General features: G+C 39.4%; 3 protein-coding genes across 7 annotated transcripts in view; all 3 read left to right on the top strand.

Moving 5' to 3' along the window:
* The window catches only part of LOC119911619 (coxsackievirus and adenovirus receptor homolog), a 185895-nt gene that overhangs the window by 83859 nt on the left and 86572 nt on the right, over positions 1 to 15464 (top strand). The window lies entirely within an intron of this gene.
* LOC119911613 lies at positions 2147 to 6795 on the top strand. Of its 4 annotated transcripts, none has more exons than XM_038730538.1 (6): positions 2147 to 2396; positions 2634 to 2768; positions 2847 to 2983; positions 3196 to 3373; positions 3462 to 3509; positions 3936 to 4173. In XM_038730538.1, the coding sequence occupies exons 1-6, from the start codon at positions 2303 to 2305 to the stop codon at positions 4022 to 4024; spliced, it is 681 nt and encodes a 226-aa protein (XP_038586466.1). In that variant the 5' UTR covers positions 2147 to 2302; the 3' UTR covers positions 4025 to 4173. The 4 variants fall into 4 exon arrangements, with proteins under 4 accessions (XP_038586466.1, XP_038586465.1, XP_038586468.1 ...); XM_038730540.1 differs by having other exon boundaries at positions 2153 to 2396; positions 3484 to 3509; positions 3936 to 4041; XM_038730537.1 differs by having other exon boundaries at positions 2151 to 2396; positions 3196 to 3509; positions 3936 to 6795.
* LOC119911647 (coxsackievirus and adenovirus receptor homolog) lies at positions 8303 to 14833 on the top strand. The gene is made up of 3 exons (XM_038730598.1): positions 8303 to 8441; positions 12419 to 12754; positions 13094 to 14833. The coding sequence occupies exons 1-3, from the start codon at positions 8384 to 8386 to the stop codon at positions 13249 to 13251; spliced, it is 552 nt and encodes a 183-aa protein (XP_038586526.1). The 5' UTR covers positions 8303 to 8383; the 3' UTR covers positions 13252 to 14833.

The raw sequence follows: 15464 nt of genomic DNA, 5'->3' as shown, positions 1-15464 counted from the left end.
TTTTCTGGTAGTTTCAGGAACCCGAGCTCCTCAAGATAAAGACAGGTTGCCCAGCAGCTGCTGTAGGACTCAATGAGAGTTACAAGACATGAAATATGGTTTAAAACAAACAGTGAGTCTGATACATTGTAAGAATAGTCGTTTCTGGTCTTCCAGCAGGACCTAACATGCCACCAAAGCTGTGAGTACAAGGCTCACAGACAACAGCATAAGAGTCTTGGAGTGGCTGACTTCTATCAGAAGGAATGGGCTAAAATATCAACAAAGAACCTTGAGGAAGGAGAAAAACCTCTGACCCACCAGAAATCTGTTCTTCTAGGCCTTCACGGACCCGTCTTTGGCGTGATCATTGACATACAGACACGTGCAGAGGGGGGTGCAATGGGTGCTTGAGCACCTGCCCTTTTTTCAAACGCAATCCTTAATTTTATTTATTTTAAAATTTGTAAAGGTCCTTTTGTGAAGGCCTGCACGATCAAAATATCAGTAAAATGAATTAATAATAATTTTGCAGTTAATAAAATGACCCAATTGATGACCTTTCACCTGATGACCTAATCCGTGACGAGCCCTCCCGTTCAGACACCGTGGCCCAATCCCAATGTCCACCTCTCCTTAGAGCTTAGGACTCTCTCGTGGACATTTTGTGCCATTTTTAGACCCTTTTCGTAAGTCTGCATTTTTGGAGGACTTAAAAATAAGGCAAAAACATAAAATAAAAGTGCACAACGTCGTCAAGGTAACGTGATAAAGTGGCAAAGTTCTGTCCCGTTCCTGTTTACAGCATTTTGAGCCCTTACAGCCTCTTTGACTCAATCACTTTCCAAGTGATGTCAGTAAAGTCTGTGAGGGTTCAGGGCTCAGGGGGGACACTGGGATTGGGCCCGTTAGTGATTCAGCAGCTCTGCCTACAGGACACCTGCGATTCCGCCGGTAAGAGGAGTTTGCCGCTTCTTGTGGATTGTTGCAAAGTGAGCAGCACAGCTGTTGTGTATATTGCTGTGTGTCGCCCGCCTGTAGAAGTGATATCAGCTTCCGGCCGACAGCTAACGTTACTTCTACGCTACAAACAAAGGTGCTCTGTTCACTTCTGTGTGTTTGGGGGAGAAAAGTTTCACGGGCGTCGAGAGGTCTGATCTTTTCTATGTAATCTGACTAAAAATCTTTGCACTTGAACTAGGATTATTAAAGTATCTTAATAAAAGCCTTGTGCCTTAAAATAAGTGTAACAACACTGGTAAAATTCTAAGCCTATTCCTCCGACTTATAGCCTCCTTCAGCCCTTTAAAAACTATATCATTAAATTCAGAACAGTATTGAATATATTTACATTTTGACAGCAACAGGATTTACAGCAGCTCATCTATAATCACAGCAAAAGCTGGAGTGTTAAAATTTCAGGGTTAAACATTTCCGAGTTGATTTTAACTCCCAAAGTGTAATTTTAACAAATTCGGAATTAAATGATGTTTAATATTGGGGTTCTTTTACAGTGTTGATTTCCTCAGTGTTAGCCAACCCTCCCTGGTGTTAGCCCAACTCTGCAGAGATGTAATTAAGCTCCGCCCACGAAAGCCACGCATTTCAAGATTTAAACCGCCAATGAAGACGAAGGAGATACATATATCACTTTTTCCTCCTTCAGGAAGCTCTTCAAGGTAAGTCCAATTAAATCAGACTAACTACAACAATTGTAAATTGATGTTGTGAACTGTGACATCTACAGACAATATATGCTTTATAAAACGTTGTTTGTTGCCAAGACGGAACAGTAAAATTGTCCAGGTGACGTTAATTAGCACGCCCAAACAGCTAGCTAACGTTAGCTAGCTAACGTTAGCTAGTAAGTACTAAAACCTTCTCCCGCTTTATCAGCGAATTAACAACAATTAACGGCTCAAAGTCATGAAAAACAACAATTTATGTTGTTTACTAGTGCTGACGGTTAAATGGTATTTTCATGTGTTACTTAGGGATGGGCACTGAAACGCGCTTTTTACAGGCACGGGGCAAAATACCGTAGTGTTAACGTTATCAGGCTGCAGCCTCTGCCCACTCTGTGTCGGCCTGCTGTCGGCGCCCACACTCTCTCGCGCGCGCAAATACACACACACACACACACACACACACACACACACACACACACACACACACACACACAATAAGCGCGCAACAGTGACCTGCAGATCAGAAGATAAAAGAATGTATCTGCGCTCTTTCTAGTCTGTGTGTGTGATCTGGACTTCTACTGTTCCTACTTTAAATATTACTTCGTCAAACTTTATTGCATTGCTCAGGAAAAATGCTAGTCCAGGTGAAGTACAAACAACAGCAGAAGTATGTGAAGTTGGACGAGGTTGATGGACGGTTTGACTTTCTTCAGTTCCACGAAAAAGGTTTTCTTTTACTTTACTTTTTTAAAACTCATTCTGCCTGTTCATTGGTTATAGATTTCTTTTCATGTTTTTGGCAGACACTAAAATGGAGTCGCTTGCTCAACATTTTTAGTTAAATATCCACCATCAGTCAATAAACATGGGGAAAAAATCATTAACTTTAAAATTTGGACTTAATAGGGAACGGGTTTTGTCAGGGGGAAAGCACATTCATTTTTATCTTACTCTCCTTTACAGTCATCGAAAGATTTTGCCTACCACCTGATGCAGAGGTTACATACAAAGATGCCACTGGTACAGAAGTTGATGGAGAAATATTCAGCGACCTCGTTGGACAAGGAAATGTGGTGCTGACAGTTTTCTCAAATGACGGTGAGTTACAGAGAAGTTATAATCAAGTACTCTACATACGACAAACATTTTAATTTAACATATTTTTTATTCCTTTAGAATTTTCTGATTGGTCCTTGTCGTCTTCTTCTGAGACATCTGACTCAAGCTCCAGCTCATCAACTATAATCATAGATGAGGTCCCTGGCAAGAAACAAAGACTTGATGATACATGTGATGCAGAGTCTGCCAAACAGGTTAAAAAAAACTTTATTCACATGACTCTTTAACATCTGACATTCATCTGAGGCTCTAAAAAAAGCTGTTTATCACCATGTTTGGCATTCTCATGGTTTTGTTTTTTATTAGATTCCTGGATACAAAAGGATTGGTAAGTTTGAAAATAAATGTTTAGATGGCTTGAAATTGGAAAATATTTAGTAGTAGTTTAATAATGTTGTTCTTAAAGGTGGAACAAGACTTCACTCTCCTATTTGGTGACGAGACATCCTCCAGGCTGCTTCAGAAATGGGATGTGTTCTTCAAGCCAAATATCATACAAGAAGCTAAACAGCTCACTTCAACTCCGGAGTTGCGTCGCTTGATACAATCGGCGGAAAGTTCCTCAGGAAGTGATGAAGAAACAAGTGAGTTGGATTTGTTTTTCTTAGGAATATATAAAAGTGTTGACTTTTTCTTAAATTTCATTTATTTATTCTGTAATTCTCTGTTCAGTCTTGTGCCTCTTTGTCCTCAGCCTAGAGACTTGTTGTCTTTCACAAGGTAATTATATTATTACGGTAACAATATTAATCTGTCATGTCATTTTCCAGGACTCTTGTAAACTCTTGTTTCTAAATGGGACGATCCTGTTAAAACAAAGGTTAAATAAAAACTTTCTTCGGCACGTAAAATTAGATTGTTAAAGTGTATGGATTAGAAATTAAGTCTTAAAGGTCTTGTGTGTACATTTAGAAGGATCTTATGTGCAGAAAGAAATATGATGTGAATAACTGATTTTATTAGTGTATAATCTGCTAAAAAATCAGATTTTGTTACCTTAGCATGAGTCTATGTAAAGAAGCCTCCACACTGCCTTCCACACTAATAATCACTTCTGTAATAATATTAATCAATATATATAATGTCTTTGTTGTGGTTGCACATTATTCTTGAGTCTAATGTTCAGCTTCCTTATCTTATCCCTAGTCATGCTGCAGTTTGGAGGAGCATCTTCGCAACCAGCAGGGTCGGCAGCCATACCTCCTTGCCGTTGGTCGTCAGAAGAACAAGATTGACAGCTTCTATATCGCCATGGATAAGCATCTCATCCCATGCCAGGCAAACCGTTCCCTTGGGGCATTTGATGAACTTTTTAAAGTGCATTTTGTGTTTAACTTGTCTTATGATGGAGCACTGGTGAACTTCTACACATTTCTGCAGACAACAGTATACAACATTGATGTGGGGAAAAATGAAGGAGTCACCCAGAGTTCGAGACTTGAGAGCCCGACTGCTTAACCAGCCCGTACCGCTCACATTCTGTGAGTAAAAGGCTAAAACAATGCTGACCTGTTTCATGTGTCAGAAACTATATCCCAGCAGTCAGCAGTTGATTTCACATTTAAGAGTTCAACATGGTTACTATCCTGGACCAAAGTCCAAATTGTTTTGTGCTCAGCACGGCTGTAGGCATCAGTTCCTAACATATGCAGGTTTTCGGAAACACCTCAATAGTGTTCATAGCAATGTTCAGCAAATTGCTCAAACTTCAACTGCTGCGTGTTCCTCTTGTGAGCCAGTTGCAACTTCATCTCAGGCACATGCTTTGGAAGACCAGTTTAGTCCCCCAAATCAATGTAGCTCTTCCAGTGTTTCTTCTCAGAGAAATTATTCTGGACTTAAAGATCCAACCAAAGAAATGTGTGCATCTATTGTGGCCAAATTACAGGGGAGTGGGATTTCCAACAGTTTGGTATCCTCAAGTGTAGGAGATTTGGAGGAACTAACAAGTGAGATCCGCTCACAAGCACAGCACACTGCTATTTCTGCTTTACCTGTTACTGACCCAAACATACCTGTTATTAATGAAGCTTTTGAACATTTTGAAAACCCGTTCACAAATCTGAATACAGAATGGAAAAGAAACAAATACTTCAATCTAAAATGGGGAGTTGTCGAGCCAGCAGAAATAACACTAGGTGTGAGATATGACAACAGACGAAATCAGAAATCCGGTTCTTATGATCAAGTACCTGTGAAGGATACTTTTATTTATGTGCCGATTTTTGAAACACTGAAGTTTATGTGCAGAAATCCAGACATTTGTGTTCTCCTGAAGAAAGATTGTAGAACAGAGCCAGACATTTACAGTGACTTTTTTGATGGCAGTTATTTTAAAACACATCCTTTGTTTGCAGCAAAAAGACATGCATTACAAATTCAAATATATTATGATGAGTTTGAAACAGCCAATCCCCTTGGCTCCAAACGTGGAATTCACAAAATTGGCTGTCTTTATTTTATTGTAAGAAACTTACCCCCCAAATTTAATTCAGTTCTGATGAACATTCATTTGGTAGCACTTTTTCATACACAAGATCTGCATAAGTATGGTTTTGATGTAATACTGGAACCATTGTTAAATGATGTGAAAAAACTGGAGAGCCAAGGAATAAGTCTTCCATTTTCTGATGAGCAGGTATATGGTACAATCTCACATATCACAGGAGATAATCTAGGAATGCACACAATTCTTGGTTTTAATGAGTCATTTAGTAGTCGTCATTTCTGTCGCCTTTGTTTGATTGAGAAGAATGATTGTCAAACAGTATACAGTGAGGATGATCCTAAGGTGATCCTTCGCGGAAAAGAGATGTTTGAGATGCATTGCCAAACTCTCCAGGAAAACCCACAATTTAAGTCATTCTATGGTTTGAAAAAAATTCTACACTTAATTCATTAAAGTATTTCCATGTATGTAATAACTATTCATTTGATATAATGCATGATCTTCTTGAGGGTGTGGCTCAGTATGAGATCAAATTGCTTTTTGGATATCTCACAGAACACTTTATGACAGAACAGGACTTGCTTTCCAGGATTTAGTTTTGATTATGGATTTTTAGAACGAAAAAACCGTCCCACAAAGATTATTTTGGAGAGTGCTGGTAATGGCATTGGTTTGAATTCTATTCAGACATTGTGTCTTGTTAAAAACATCCCACTGTTGTTTGGTGACATTATTCCTGAAGGAAACAAAAACTGGAATTTGTTGTTATTGTTACTTCAAATAATGAACATAGTTTTATCACCATCTCTCACACAAGGTATGACATATATTTAAAGCATTTGATTGTTGACCACCACAAACTATTTAAGCACTTGTATCCACATAGGAACTTGATACCTAAGCATCATTTTATGATCCATTACCCATCTTCTATAAGGAAAATTGGCCCTTTATTACATATGTGGAGTATGAGGTTTGAAGCTAAACACAAACTGTTTAAAGACTCCTTTAAAAATTTCAAAAACATAACCAAATCCCTTGCTAAAAAGCATCAGATGGCCATTGTTTATCACTGGGAAACCTTTACTCTCAAACAAAATGAGTATGGGCCAATTAAATCGTTTTCCCTTAAGGATGAGAATGTGGTCAACAATGAAATGCTTGAAATTATATTGGCAAAAGATGTTTTCTCAACTAGTTGGGTTAAAGTTGACGGTGTAGAGTATAAAGCTGGACTTGTTGTTTGCAGTGCAGTGGAAGAAGACATGCCTGTCTTTTATCAAATAAGTAACATACTTTTGGTTGAAAATAATTTATTTTTTGACTAACAGACTACTCACAGAAGTTTTTCATGAACACCATCATGCTTTCAGAGTATTTAAAAGTGAGGAAAGGTTTATAATGAAAATGTCTGAGCTTAAATTTTACAAACCGTTTGACATTCAAAGCTCATACAGTCATTCAGAAGAAAATCTGTACATTATACCTTCATTTGTAATGTTTTGAATAAACTGTCACTGCAAATGAAAAGGCAAAAATAAATGTTATCAAACATTATTTGTTTATTGTAATTCATTCTTATAATTTAATTTTAACACATTTAAGTGTAGATTTAACACTTCAGGAAGGCAAACTAACACTACACAAGTAGTAAAAACTTTAACTAAGAGCAGTGTTATTTGTCTAATCTCTAAGTGTTACTTTAACTCTGTGTTGTGAGTTTAAAAAGGAACTCTGGCATAGTGTTAAATGTTTTAACTATTTTGAAAGTGTTAATTTAACTCTGGAGAGTGTGGAGCTATATAAACCCTAAAAAAGTGTTGAAATCAACTCTGTGGGAGTTAATTCAACACTCCAGTTTTTGCTGTGATCAAAACTCAATAACTGATGATTAGACATATAGTCAATAAAAATCCAAATATATCTCAGATTCACAATACAATATATAAAATCATTATCACAATATTGCATACTGTAGACACACAAGCAAGCAACACAGACGCACACAAACCTCTGTCTATAGATTTGTTTTTCACTCTTACCTCTGCCATGGCCGCCCTCATCCTTTCCCCATTAATGTTTCCTTCTCAGATTATTTCCCACACTTTATTAAATCTGGTATCTTTTCTCCTCTACCTGCAGCTCTTGGTGTGCAGCTCTGTGAGCGTCTCTCTAGCTGTCAGCCTTGGTAGTGGCTGCAGTATTACAGCAGGTCAGTCACTGTGAGCTGGTCCCAAACACATGTAAGAATGAATACATAACGATATATTTCTATGTCAATAGTATGAGAAGAGTCCTATTTAAATCCTTGGTCCATGTGCCCTTTTCATACTTTGAGCGCCTGCCCTTCCAAAGGTCTCTGCACGGCCCTGTTGATGTATATCTGTTACAAATAAAGATTTTGCTATAAAAAAAAAAAAGCTAGAGTAGCTCACTGATTGGCTGAGGCAGGAGGTACCTGATCTGCGTGGTCGCCACAAGTCACATGTAGTCTTTCATACAGCGATGTGGAGATCAAGCTGAGCCGAAGGAGCACAAGTGGAGCAAAATGAACAGGTGGAGCAGTGTTTCTTTTATAGCACGAGGTTTCCACCCTGGCCGGATCGGTACTGGATCTGCTCAGTTTCTAAGTCTGATGTAATGACGCACAGAAAGGTCTGGACGTCGCGCTCGAAAACTCCGCTAAGAAGCATTTTTTTCTCCAGAAAGCACGAGTTTCTACCTGAAGGGAAGATGTGTGTGTGTGAGTATAGGCTTTTCTCTTTTAGACCGCAGATACTAGTTTGAAAGGGAAGCAAAAGCTTTAAGAGTTTAAAGCTGTTATTTGTGTAAACACTACGACCAATAGGCCTGCGGAGAAAACCATTCACATTTAACGTGACTTATAAATGTTGTTCGGTGCCTGGATGACTGTGATTCGTCACTTCCCACTGGATGCTTTTGTCCTGCCTTCTGATTGGCTGATCCTAACGCTACCCTCAAGCAATCTAACCAACGAAGGCAACGAGAGTAGCCAATCAGAGCAAGAGAAAAATGATAAAGAACGCTTTAGGCGATAGGCCCACTAGTTGAAGCTCCACCCCTGTGCTAACAACAACTCCAGCAGATCAGCTGTGCTCTCAAGATTCAGGTTCAGTCAGCTAAAATGTTGCTCGTGGTTTTCTTGTGTTCCCTGATTGTCTCTCTGCTCGCTGCATCTGAAGGTGAGCTGTGTTTTGTCTTTGAGTGTGTGTGTAGTTTGCAGTGACACACACTAAATACGTGCATACATTTCTTAACTGAGGTTAATGAAATGTACTAACAAATATAACGTCATGTTGAGGTTTATGCGCGATATTGTTGATACTTAAAACCTGCAGCTGCGCCACACTGCTGATTGTTTTGCTGTTACTATTTTTATTCCTATCACTGTTAGTAAAAGTGCTATATTCACATTATGTAAAAAAGTCATATTTTTTATCCATTTATATGTAGATCAACTGAAAAGATGAACAGACACAAGATTTCTAGTCTTAAACTGGATTTACACCATCAACCAGATAAAAACAGCCACAGTACAAAATTCAGTTTCATTTCATTTACATCACTTTCACCTGCACTGCAGAACCATTAAGTTGAGGGTTTTCCAGGGAAATCTAGCTGGGAAAACCAGTTTCATTAATCCCCTACCCTGATTACAGAAACAAGTTTCTCTATTTCATGACATTTAAGAAATCAGGTCACTGTGGGAAGCCCAGTTACTGGAGTTCATCTGAGTGAGCGATGCGGGTCGCAGTCAGGGTTTTCATACCAAACAGAGGCCGTCCAGTGAGATTTTGTCATGGACCTGGTGTCAGGGGAGGAAAAATATAACATGTATTTACAGTTGACAATGTCGTAAACAATGTTTTCCCTCCACCACAGCCTTTTTCCTAATAACATTCTGTTTAAAAAACAGGTTCAACCTGCTCTCTGAGTCGACTCTAAAACAGAGATGATCTGCAGCTAAAACAGTCAGGGAGTTTAGATCAGTGTGCAGTCTTTATTCAACTTTTGGTATTTAGATTTGTCTTATGCTTGAATATGATGAACATATTATTCACTTCTCTGCCTCGGTCACAGTCCTGAGTCTGTCATCTTGCAGAGGAGGTGGAACCAGCATCTCCTTCAGATTCATTCAGCACCGAAGCCTTCATCACTTTTCTGTCTGCATTAGGGTTGGGAGTTGTTTTTATCGATTCTGATTGTAATTATAGTGACACTTTTATGGACTGCGTTTTGTCAATACCTTGAATACGTACGACGACGAAGAAGAAAAAACGTTAGCAGTAATAGTATTAGGCTAGTAGTCATCTGGTTTATTAGAAGTAAGAAGAGAATTGAAACTTAGAAAAATGGAGGACCACACGTATCATTTAGAGTTTACAGAACTTTTTTACAAACATGTACAATGGTTATAGTGGTTAGTTTGCTGTCTATGTAGAGTGAACTAGCTGTCAGCGTGTTGTTAAAATTCTCTGATAATGTTAATCCAACACATCTTTGTAGTAGCGTCCATGTTGATTCCACATTTCAAAGAGCACATGAACACACACTGAAGTCAGAAGAACGACTTCACAACTCCATAAATGGGACCATCTGAGGAGCACATGAATGCAACCCTCACCACTAGATGTCACTAAAAGTTACACACTGAACCTTTAATCAATCCACTTTTCCAACTTGGTTCGGTCTGACACGGTCGACCACAACATATTACTAGACAGACTTGAAAACTGTGTTGGACTTTCTGGCACAGTACTAAAATGGTTTGAATCCTACTTAAAGGACAGGACTACTTTGTGTCTATAGGTAATCATACATCTGAGCTGACAAAAATGACATGTGGAGTTCCCCAAGGCTCCATTCTGGGACCTCTTTTGTTTAACATTTACCTGCTTCCACTGGCTCAGATTGTGAAAAACAACAAAATATGTTACAATAATTATGCAGATGACACACAGATTTACATAATGATATAACCAGGGGACTATGATCCCATATGGGCGCTGAGTAACTGTATTGAGCAGGTCAACGATTGGATGTGCCAGAATTTAAACAAAGATAAAACTGAAGTTATTGTTTTTGGAGCCAGGGAGGAACGACTTCAATCTGTAATGTTAAGAACCACAAATCAAGCCAGAAATCTTGGTGTAGTCATGGACTCAGACCTGAATCTGAGGAGCCACATTAAGACAATTACAAAGTCAGCCTACGATCACCTGAAGAATATATCAAGGATTAAAGGACTATTGTATTAGTAACTACTGTAACAGTGTCCTTACAGGCTCCCTAAGAAATCCGTCCGACAGCTGCAGCTGATTCAGAACGCAGCTGCTCGAGTCCTCACTAAGACCAAAAAGGTGGATCACATCACTCCAGTTCTGAGGTCTTTACATTGGCTTCCTGTTTGTCAAAGAATTGATTTCAAAATCCTGCTGTTAGTTTATAAAGCACTAAATGGTTTAGGGCCAAAATACATTTCTGATCTTCTGCTTCGTTATGAACCATCCAGACCTCTCAGGTTGTCTGGGATCAGGTCTGTTTTCTGTCCCCAGAGTCAAAACTAAACAAGGAGAAGCAGCGTTCAGTTATTATGCTCCGTATATCTGGAACAAACTCCCAGATAACTGCAGGTCTGCTGAAACTGTCAGTTCTTTTAAATTAAGACTGAAGACTTTTCTTTTTACCACTGCCTTTAATTAAATCCATAGATTGGTAACTTTCACTGCACTGTAACGTCCTGTTTTCTCTGTCTTTGTTTTTAGATTCTCAGTGAACACTATTTACACGGTGAGAAATGAGTAGGTAATTGAGTGAAAAGATAATGAGAGTGAGATTGAACAGAGTGAAGGAAGTGGTCTTAAATCTCGTGCCTGAGTGATTTGCAGGAACCTCTGTCCACCTGTAAACGTGCAGGTGGGTCCAGAGTATAACTGGATCAAAGTGGCCTGCTGACAGACATGTCCTGGTTTCTCTGTAGTGTCCGAGGGTTTTTGGAGTTTCAGTGGACCCAAAGATTGCTATGGACCCGAGTACAGACTAGCTAGAGAGAGTAGATTAAGTGTACTTCTCTGTTTATTCTCTTTTCAAAATAATTGTAACTCAATTATTTGCTCAACCCCTCAGCCTGTTTGTATTTTCCATTTAACTCTTATTAACCCTGATTGTACACTGCACTGTAACTTATTATTTTTTAATGTGTATTTTTTCAATTTTCCTATGTTGCTTTTAAACTTTTTTATATTTCCCTGTTGCTTTTATGTTTTATGTAAAGCACTTTGAATTACCTTGTTGTTGAAATGTGCTAATCAAATAAACTTGCCTTGATGAGACACGGATTAATGCACAGGTGACCCTAGGCTGCAGACTAGGGGCCCCACGTGTGCAAGGATCCTGGATTAGCCAGGATATTTTTATTAATTTAATTTTAATTAATTTTTTAGAAATTGCTCATATAAAACTTTGAATAATGAGGCTGATTGGGTAGATGTGGGCCACAGCAAGTTTGATCCATTTTTGAAAGCGCATCAATGGCAGTGCTGGCAGGGGAACACCATCATAACACTCATCAACAACATGTTTAAAGTTTAGTGAACTGATGGGAGAGCAGGACCTCACAGACTTAATGAATTAGATAAAAAAGTCAAAGTACTTTTCGATCAGTGTCGATTTCACTCCAGATGTTACACACACGGACCAGCTAACATTCATAATTCAATGTGTCACCCGACGGCAATGGCTAAAGACATACTAACGCATTTCATACACTTTCAAAATGGTACATGAGGGATGGGGGGATGGGTGGTGCCCCACTCCAGGTTTATGTCTAGCAACGGCTCTGTACAAAACCCTGGTCTACATCAATTAGTTTGATAGTTTGGTAGATTTGACACAAGACTCTGTTTTTGTTTGATCTGAAGTTCATGTTTTCACAAGTTAGTCAGTGTGAATCATGTGAAAAGCTGTTTGTGTGTCTCATGTGATGAACATCATCTCCGCTGTCACAGCAGATCATGGGATGTTAAAATTAGTTTATGTGAACAAACTTTACGTCCAAACAAATCTTCAACATCTCCTTCCTGTTGAGCTGCTTGAATCTTTTTAAACTAGTTTTGCTTTCTAACTAATTCAGGATTTTCTTTTCTGTGTTTGTTTTTAGATCAGCAAGAGATAAAAGTGAATCCTGGACAGGACGTCTCTCTTCAGTGTCAGGGTCTCAGAGATGCCTCCGTCACTCTGTTGGAGTGGACCAGACCTGACCTGAAGTCAGACGGTTACGTGTTCTTTTACCGAAACGAGCGGCCGTATGAAAACTACCAGCATGAATCTTTTCATGGTCGAGTGGAGCTGAGAGATCCAGAGATGAAGGACGGAGACGCTTCTGTTGTCCTGAAGAATGTCAACATGAACGACACTGGAACATACGAGTGTCGGATTGTAACTAACGCACGACAAGAGATCAAGCACCTGATCGACCTGAATGTTACAGACTCAGGTGGGTTAGTAGAGTCCCGACTCCTCGGGTGGGTTAGTAGAGTCCCGACTCCTCGGGTGGGTTAGTAGAGTCCCGACTCCTCGGGTGGGTTAGTAGAGTCCCGACTCCTCGGGTGGGTTAGTAGAGTCCCGACTCCTCGGGTGGGTTAGTAGAGTCCCGACTCCTCGGGTGGGTTAGTAGAGTCCCGACTCCTCGGGTGGGTTAGTAGAGTCCCGACTCCTCGGGTGGGTTAGTAGAGTCCCGACTCCTCGGGTGGGTTAGTAGAGTCCCGACTCCTCGGGTGGGTTTGTGCAGCAGTTCAGATTTGCTGATAATTCACACCTGTTTTCTGCTCTGCAGATCACACAGCTGGAGACAAGGAGGGAGGAGACAGCATCGTGGTTGGACTAGCAGTTACTATGGCGCTTCTTCTTCTTCTTCTTCTTCTTCTTGCTGTATGTGTCTGTAGAAAACGTAAGCACTCATCAGAAAAGAAGAACTGTACAGTTACTAATTAGTGGAAATGCATTTAGCAACTTATCAAAAGGACAAAATGTAACATCTCCTTTAGTTAAAGTGTCGTCTGCAGCAGCCAAATCATCTTGCTCAGATTCTAATGAAAAAAATCATAGATCGCATAACCGTGTTCTCTGCTGTACACAGTGCACTGAAATGTCTGAGGCTTCCACGTTAAGGTCAAACCAAACATCCTTCTTTAAATGGCCAATATGCATATTTTTAACAAATAATGTATGAAGTGACAACGTATTGGCATCAAAGGACAGTAATAGTTTCGACAGAATCAGCAACACAATATTAAACAGCATCGTTTGCATAGATATGAATTTTAGTTTATTTACAAGCACTTTTTGGTCAAACCCGAACATAAACTTCAGGAGCTACAGCAGGTTAGCAGGCTAATTCACTGTGTACATTATAAACCGTTTATTAAGCACTTTATTCTCATTAATCCCATCGTTGCCTTTTACTCACTGCAGCAAAATACAATAAAATAATGAATAATCCATAAATTGTAACAATTCTCCAAATCCACGGTTCTGTTCATACTTTGTTTTTTCCCCACATTTGTTTTCGGGGGGTGAATAACAAATGGGGAAAAATTCTATTATTATTATTATTGGATCTTGGATTAAATAAACTAGTCTAATTTGCAGGCATGATCACGGGACTGGATCAAAATATAGTCACGTGACCCAATTAAAATAGGTGCACATGTGCTAGAATTATAAGCCTACATCTCGGCCTAACTTTAAACACAATGTTTGTTGCAGAGAAACACAGAGAGAGATGTTATGTGTTATTTTACAAGACGCTGACACGGTAGCGAACTCACCGGTTCAGATGTCATTTGGTAACAAGTTGGTTTCGATTCATGTGATGCGCATATGAGCCATGAAAACAGAATTACGGGTGAGTTTATTAAACCCGGAAACTTTATGAAACATACTGTTGATGGAGAAGGGACAGGGAGACTGGGGAAGGTGAGGCAAGCCTGTGCTTGCAGTGAGAGACCAGAGGTGTGTGAGTGTGTGGGAAAGAGAACTAAAGGGAAAGTAGTAAGTAAACACTAGAATAAGGTGGAGGATGAAGTCCAAGTAAAATGGTGAAATGAGAAATAAGCTAGTAGAAATAGAAAAATACACACTAACAACCGCTGTCGCCACTTTACACTGACATTGTCATAATGAGCGCTCACCAGTCTGGGGAGCAGCATGTCGCAGTTCCTCGAAACCACGACACGGGACTGTGAACACTCGCGGTTTTGGTCTCATTTTCAGAACTGTTACAGCCCTAATTTAATATATAGATCAGCATCAAAGTAAACATAAACCTATATGTTATTGCATAATTGATTGTATTTGACTTTTCCATCTCTGAGACAGAAATGAAACTGATGAGTAATGTTGATTATAGAGTGATTGTGATGTTTCCTATCTTTAGGTTTGTCACTCAGATTTCTTTGTGTGTTCAGATTTCATTTTCTGCATTTTCAGTTTCTTACCTTATATATTGTACAGCACTTTACTTCACCTGTATAAGCTTTGTTTTATTAATAAATGGTTTTGTATACTATAAATATTTTCCTTCTGAATGAAGTCGTTATTAATGTAGAGGAGAAACCTTGTTTTGATGCTATTTATGATCAGCATGTTTCTGCTGTGTGCCTGTCTGTGATTGGATTTGATAGACATCTTGTTTCCTGTTGAATCTCCTGCAGACTTTGCAGTCTTTTAAACAGGGAACAAACAACCATCTTTGAATAGAGATGGATTACCATGGTTAGCAACGCCCCTCAAATGCAATTAACTGCCGTAAAAGAGGAAATCACATCATTTCCTCTCAAAGTAAACTAAATATTCTTCAGCCGACAAACCCGTCAGCAACATGCAGCTGGGAGTGCCACAGAGTCTCAAACACTCACCAGCCACTTTATTAGGTACATCAGTTCAGTTGCTTGTTAACACAAATAGCTAATCAGCCAATCACATGGCAGCTACAGTTCACACAGGCTCAACAAAACTGGACAACAGAAGATTGGAAAAATGTTTCCTGGTCTGATGAGTCTCGATTTCAGCTGCGACATTCAGATGATCAGAATTTGGCGTAAACAACATGAAAGCATGGATCCATCCTGCCTTTTATCAACGGTTCAGGCTGCTGGTGGTGAAATGGTGTGATGAGTTCACGGTGCTCCAGTGGCCTCCACAGT

This window comes from Micropterus salmoides, unplaced genomic scaffold (assembly GCF_014851395.1).
Source record: "Micropterus salmoides isolate LMB-PRFRI ecotype aquatic unplaced genomic scaffold, ASM1485139v1 Ms_hic_scaffold_2, whole genome shotgun sequence".
Lineage (NCBI taxonomy): Eukaryota > Metazoa > Chordata > Actinopteri > Centrarchiformes > Centrarchidae > Micropterus > Micropterus salmoides.
This window is presented reverse-complemented; position numbering and strand designations above follow the sequence as displayed.